The sequence below is a fragment of the Bison bison genome, unplaced genomic scaffold (genome assembly GCF_000754665.1).
Source record: "Bison bison bison isolate TAMUID 2011002044 unplaced genomic scaffold, Bison_UMD1.0 scf7180017864456, whole genome shotgun sequence".
Classification (NCBI taxonomy): Eukaryota; Metazoa; Chordata; class Mammalia; order Artiodactyla; family Bovidae; genus Bison; species Bison bison.
Window position 1 is genome coordinate 28,560,180 of NW_011495018.1, and position 6,469 is coordinate 28,566,648.

At 55.5% G+C, this 6,469-nt stretch overlaps 1 protein-coding gene across 1 annotated transcript in view; it reads left to right on the forward strand.

The window, feature by feature from the left end:
* FGF8 (fibroblast growth factor 8 (androgen-induced)) overlaps nucleotides 1–4,937 on the forward strand; it is a 6,506-nt gene extending 1,569 nt beyond the window's left edge. The window contains exons 2-5 of the mRNA XM_010859605.1: nucleotides 37–123; nucleotides 348–528; nucleotides 3,714–3,820; nucleotides 4,647–4,937. Coding sequence (XP_010857907.1) covers nucleotides 37–123; nucleotides 348–528; nucleotides 3,714–3,820; nucleotides 4,647–4,937 — 666 coding nt within the window. The remainder of the gene's footprint in view (nucleotides 1–36; nucleotides 124–347; nucleotides 529–3,713; nucleotides 3,821–4,646) is intronic.
* Nucleotides 4,938–6,469: the final 1,532 nt, after the last annotated feature.

The following is a 6,469-nucleotide window of genomic DNA, read 5'->3' on the forward strand; positions in this document are numbered from 1 at the left end:
TCTGCCTCCCGACTTAAAAGCGCCCTGCTCTTCTAGGAAGGCCCGGGCGGGGGGCCTGCGTTGGGCAGGGAGCTCGCTTCCCTGTTCCGAGCTGGCCGGGAGTCCCAGGGTGTTTCCCAACAGGTGGGTCCAGATCCTTCCCCATCCCGGGCGCATCCATACTAGACTGGGTCTGTCCGACTTCCTTGGGTAGGGTGGGGGTGGTCCGAACTGGCATGTTGGGGGGACCCCAGCCCCTGCCGGCTGCCTGGGGCAGTGGAGGGAGGTGCCGGGTGATGGGGGCCACTCGGGCCCCTGGGCAGGGTAGCATTATAATGGCGTGTTGTGTATTTTTCAATTTCCTAAAGGTAACTGTTCAGTCCTCACCTAATTTTACACAGCATGTGAGGGAGCAGAGCCTGGTGACAGATCAGCTCAGCCGCCGTCTCATCCGGACCTACCAACTCTACAGCCGCACCAGCGGGAAGCACGTGCAGGTCCTGGCCAACAAGCGCATCAACGCCATGGCAGAAGACGGGGACCCCTTCGGTAAGGAGCTACACTGCACTGGGGTTAAGGTAGTCTGCGGGGCGCGCCCCTCCTCCCCAGGCTGGCCTGCTGTGACGGGACCCAGCAGTCGCATCTGCGCTGAGCTGAGGCCTGCAGGCTCCCCAGCTCAGAAGGGAAGGAGTTAAGCCGACAAAGCATCTTGGGGGTCAGCTGGAGAAGAGAGGGCTGGGGAAGGGACCCTGGGGAGTACTTGGCCCATAGGTGCCCTTTCCCTGCCCAGCAGATGAATGAAGCCAGGAATCTCCCTTTCCACCTCCCCCTCTCATACCCCTCCCCACTGCAGGTGGAGGCAGAGGGTTCAGGGGGAGGGGGCCCAGGTTTAAGGGAAGCTCTTGAAAGAGGATATGTCACCAGGGCCCACAAAAGCAGAGTGGGAAAGAGAAGGGAGAGAAATCCCCTCAACTCTCCCAGGTTTGGGGGGCAGTGTACTGCGAACCTTAAATACTTTGATCAGGAGGGTCAATTACACATGGGGACTAGGCTAGGAAAGGGGCCTTCCCCACTTCACTTGTCCAGGAACCCAAGCGGTTGGTCAGAGCGGGGCTCCTGGCTCCCGGTGGGGTGGTGAGTACAGGGAGCTACTGTGGGGTGGAGAGGCTGAGGACTGATTGATTTCTAAAACATTCAATATTCCTGCCTTGAAACAAGGCCAATTTCCAGAGTCCTGGATGTACCAAGAGAAAAGCAAGTCCTCTGGGCGGCTGGTGTTGTTTTTAGAGAGCGATTATTGTGAGTTTAAAAACCTTTAAATAATGACCAAGTTAAACAAGCATGAAAGGAGAGGGGAAGACTCTATTAAAATGTAATAAAAAGGTGAAGCATTTTAAGAGCTAAGAAGAAAGATGAAGAATGATATAAAACAGAAAAAGAACGAGCCTTTTTTTCAGATGTGGAGTTTGAAAGGAGTTGCAAGTCTGTAAATGTTAAAAAAGAGGTTCAAGATTGTTCTCTATGAATCTCTGGAGAGACCCCCGCGTCTGGCAGAGCGATTAAAACTCTTCTTACTTTCACCTTTTTTAACATTTCCTGAATACTTTCTCCTCTTCTCGAGCCAGTTTGGGGGATCGAGTATGTCTCGCTGCATTTTTTCTGCATCGACGTAGCTGACTTCCCTTCAAAGCTGGAGAAGGAGACATAATTTTCCTGGGATAAATCTGTCACTGGGGTGGAAGAATAGGTTTGAAAATGTTAAGCTTTCCAAAAGCCCGGTCGGGAAAGCCGCTGTAAACTGCCGCCCCAGCTCCCCAGCTCCATCCAGGAAGGAGAGTGGGGGCTTTCTGCAGTGGGGGTGGGGGTGGCCTGCCCGGTGGCCGAGCTCCCCTGCTGGGCTGGCAGGGCCAGCCTGCCGCCCCTTTGTCCCTTCAAACTGGCTGCTCGTTGCCCTTCTCAGCTTCCAAGGAAAGGGAATGAATGCCTGGCTCCTCCTGGGTTTGCTCCATTGGAGCAAATGGTCCAGCATCCTCCGGGTTTGGGGAGCGAAGAAGACGCTAAGCTGGTCATGGGGGGATTCATCTTCAGACATCAGAAGTCTGATGCCCACTTCTATTCTTACAATTATATGAGGCTTCCCAGGTTCCCTGGTCCCTGCCTGGTGGGCAGGAGCAGGAGCTGGAGGGCCCAAGAGCAGAGGCTTAGGGTGTATAGCCAGGACAGGTAGAATCTGGGGAGAATGGCAGAGAAGTCTCAGGGGCTTCCTTATGGGTCCCAGGAAGGGACAGAGGGCTCCATTCCTGTCTGCCTTGTTTGGCAGACTCCCCTCTTCTCCAGTTGATGTCCTTCTTAGCCCTTAAAAAATAGCTGCTCCTTGCCCTGAAAAGCAGAACAGGAAAGGGATGGGCAGACTGGCTGGATCCAAGAGGAGCTGGGTGGGAGGGGAGGTGACAGCTGCATTTCCCTGGCTGACTTGGAGCCAGACTGGGGACTTGGCTACTGGGTCCCAGCTCTATGCTTCTGCAAAGGGAGGCAGGCAGTCACAGGCTGGGCTGTGAGGGCTGCCTTGCTGACCTGTGCCCATCACCTCCCATTAGTTTCAGGGTCAGAGAAGGTGCCACCTTGTCAGAATAAGCTGGGAGGTAGCCCTGGGAGTCACCAGACTTCTTTGTCAAGGAGGGAGAAGGCTGAAGGAGGGAGGGCAGGAGACCTAGCCCCTTTGGTTCCATCCCAAACAGCTAAGTCGGTCCTCACTCTCAAAGGGAGGAGTTGTACAGAGAGTGGGCAGGGGCCAGGGCTTCTGTGGCAAGCTGGCTGTCTAAGGGAAGGGGTAAGAAGGCACAGGATTCAGCTCCCTGTCTCCTGGCTCTTGAGTGAGAGGCAAGCACACATGATTTTCTCTTCTCCTCCCCTACAGAAAGTGTTTGCTCACTGGGGTAAGAAGCCCAGTGCTGCTAGAGGGGGTGCAAGAGAAAAGACTATTGAATTACTGATTTCTGAACACTGGAGCTGGGGTCTGGAGTGACTGGGAAGTATGGGGAAGAGACAGTATCCTCCTAGCTGGTGTCTGAGTTTCTAGGAAAGCAGCCAGCCATGGGCTGTGTGTGGAGGGAGAGCTGTCCTCATCCCTGTCACCTTTGCAGCAGAGCCGGGGTGGAGGGTGGAAGATGTGGGGTGGGGTGGAGTGGGTTGGGGTGGAGGGTGTCGGGGGGTGGTCAAGGCTGTGGGTTGGAACCCGAGGTATCAGAAGCAAGAGAGAGTGCTTTTATGTTTGACCTCAGGAGTGGAGGTCACCACTGCACCTGGATGTTTGTAATAACCTGTGAGGCACGTGCATATAATATTTTGAACTGGAAGAATCCTCATAGATCTTTTGATTGGTAGTGGAATTCTAGTCAAATTAAATTTTACTTGAAGCCTCAACACAAAAATCATTGCTGTCTGATTATAAAAGAGGGTCTTCAGTTTGATGGCCCCTCTGCATAAACCAGTTCAGACACCATGATCTCATCCATTCCCCCTCTGTAAACCCAGGCTAGGGGCCTGAAGCCCAGAAAGGGGACTTGACCTTTCCAGGGTTGCACAGCATATTAGTGGTTGGAGCCCACAGCCTGGGCATCTGGCCCTTGGAGCAGCTGCTTCTGGGATGGGCCAGCTGGGGTAGGGACATGGAGCACTGGAGGTCAGGAAGCTGCCAATAACCACCCCCACCCCACCCCAACCTTTCCTGACAGCAAAGCTCATCGTGGAGACAGACACCTTCGGGAGCCGGGTTCGAGTACGAGGAGCTGAGACAGGCCTCTACATCTGCATGAACAAGAAGGGAAAATTGATTGCCAAGGTGAGGTCCTAGAAAGAAGGGAGGGACTGGCTGGGGCCTGGGGAGCAGGCTGGGCTGGCTGAGCTCCTCCAGGATACCAACTAGGTGGGCAGAGAGGCAGAGGGCCACCTTGGGGTTACCTAATGATTGGGTGGGGGGTGGAGGAGGTGAGGGAGGAGGTAACTGAGAGATGAAAAGCTATAAAGGCAAAGGAGGAAGAAGGAAGGCTAGGGAAGGGGCTGGGGAGGGGGTGTCGGTAAATTCCATATATCTTTTTAACAAATCACCAAATTGCTTTGCTATTATGTCCAATTACATGGTACCAGCATTTGGAATGTTCAGTAAGCCGAGGGCCCAGCCCCTCAGCCGAGCTCTGAAATGGCCCCATTAGTCACGGCTCCTCTCCAGCCTCGAGCTCCCCGCTTCCCTGGCTTCTGGGGCCCGGGGCTCAGCATCTCCTCACCAGCCTTCCCTCCTCCATAGGGTGGTGGCCCTGGGGCTGCAGGTTAGCGTCCTGAGATGGCTGAGGTGGGCAGGTGGGGAAACGGGTGCTAGCAGCTTGGGCCAGACTGGTGGGCAGGAGGCCAGGGTGGGCAGGGGCTGGGCCCCCTCTCTGCCCCTCTGTGTTGGGGCCCAGCCCCTCTGTAGACAGCCATGTGTCACTGCTACCCAGGAGGACAGGAAGTTGCCGGGTGGGCTGTGAGTTGTGAGGGATTAGAGAGCGGGTGCCCACCCTGCCATCTGCTGGGGTGCCCACCTGCTGTCTGGGGCCGCCTGCCCTCTGCCTAGGATGGGAGGGGGCTCCGGACAGAGCCGGGTGACACCGTGTCTGCCCCCCACCCTGCAGAGCAACGGCAAAGGCAAGGACTGCGTGTTCACGGAGATCGTGCTGGAGAACAATTACACGGCCCTGCAGAACGCCAAGTACGAGGGCTGGTACATGGCTTTCACCCGCAAAGGCCGACCCCGCAAGGGCTCCAAGACCCGGCAGCACCAGCGCGAAGTCCACTTCATGAAGCGGCTGCCCCGCGGCCACCACACCACCGAGCAGAGCCTGCGCTTCGAGTTCCTCAACTACCCGCCCTTCACGCGCAGCCTGCGCGGCAGCCAGAGGACTTGGGCCCCTGAGCCCCGATAGGCCCTGCCGGCCCCTCCCCGCCGCTCCCCGCCCAGGCTTCCTCTTTGCAGGAGGAGGTCTGCGCTACTGAAGGCTGGGGAGGAGCCGGGAGAGCCCCGGGCTCTAGTTGTGGATAATTGTTTGCTGTTGGGTTTTTTTCTGTTGTTGTTTTGGTTTTTTTTTAAACAAAAGAGAGGCTCTATTTTTGTATTCCACTCAGCTGTGGTGTCTGACTTCTTCACTCTCACCTAGGCTGGTGAGTGGCCTAGACTGGGATTCTGGCGGCGGGGGGGTTTCCTGAGGGTGGGGGGCCTTTTCTCATCCCTCAGAGGCACTCCTGGGACCCCAGCAGCTGCAGGGCAAGACTGCTAGACTGTCGGGCTCCACTGTACCCCTAGGTGGGGGCAGAGAGGAAAGGGACTGGAACTTTAGGTCAGGTCTTTCAAGAGCAGGTGTCAGTGGAGGATGGTTATATACTGCTGCTGCTGCTGCTGCTAAGTCACTTCAGTCATGTCCGACTCTGTGCGACCCCAGAGACGGCAGGCCACCAGGCTCCCCCGTCCCTGGGATTCTCCAGGCAAGAACACTGGAGTGGGTTGCCATTTCCTTCTTCAATGCATGAAAGTGAAAAGTGAAAGTGAAGTCGCTCAGTCATGTCTGACCCTCAGCAACCCCATGGACTGCGGCCTACCAGGCTCCTCCATCCGTGGGATTTTCCGGGCAAGAGTACTGGAGTGGGGTGCCATTGCCTTCTCCTGGTTGTATACTAGTTGCTATTAAATGACTGAAATATTTATTTAATTGAATTAAAAACGTGTGTTGGAGAGTGGGCCCTGCTGGGGTCAGGCCCCTCCCCCTGTGCTGCCCCAGGTGGCAAGTGGCTGAGACCCGCAGCGAGTCAGGCAGCAGCTCTGACTGGAGCTTCGCTTCCACCTAAGGATCCACACCTGTTACTGGAGGGGCTTTCCTGGGAGAACAGAAACAGAGAAAAGGGCAAGAAGGGGTTCTTAACTGGTCTTAGGGCCTCTCGGTCATGGACTCTTAATCGAAGTTGATGGTAACACTTCCCCAGGCCATCTCTGGGTCAGAAATGATGACTCTGCTAGGACTGGAGCTAATCATGGATTCAGTGGGTCCTTTAAAAAGTACCTTTCTGTGTGCCTTGGTGTGTGGGGGAGACAGGTCAGAGATGCCTGCTCTAGTTCTGAGTATCAGACTCCAGAAGATGCAAGAAAAGAGCAACTGCCAGGGTCCAAGGTGGGGGTATGTTGTGTGGGGGCGGGGTGGGTGGGGTGGGGCACCACAAAGCTGGTGTTGTCATTTGCAATCTGAAACAAAGTGTTCATTTTGGGATATTTAGTTAGAAAGCTGTGAAGGTGCTGAGCAGAAGGTGCTGAGTTCAGATGTTGCAAAAGAGCCCAGGAGACTGAGGTCCAGGGAGAGGCTGCCAACCTTGGAAGACCAGGCCTAAAGGGAGATGAACTGGGATTGTGGGGAAGGGAAGCTACAAACCTAGAGCAGAACTCTAGTTTGAGCAGAACTCGAACTCTGGG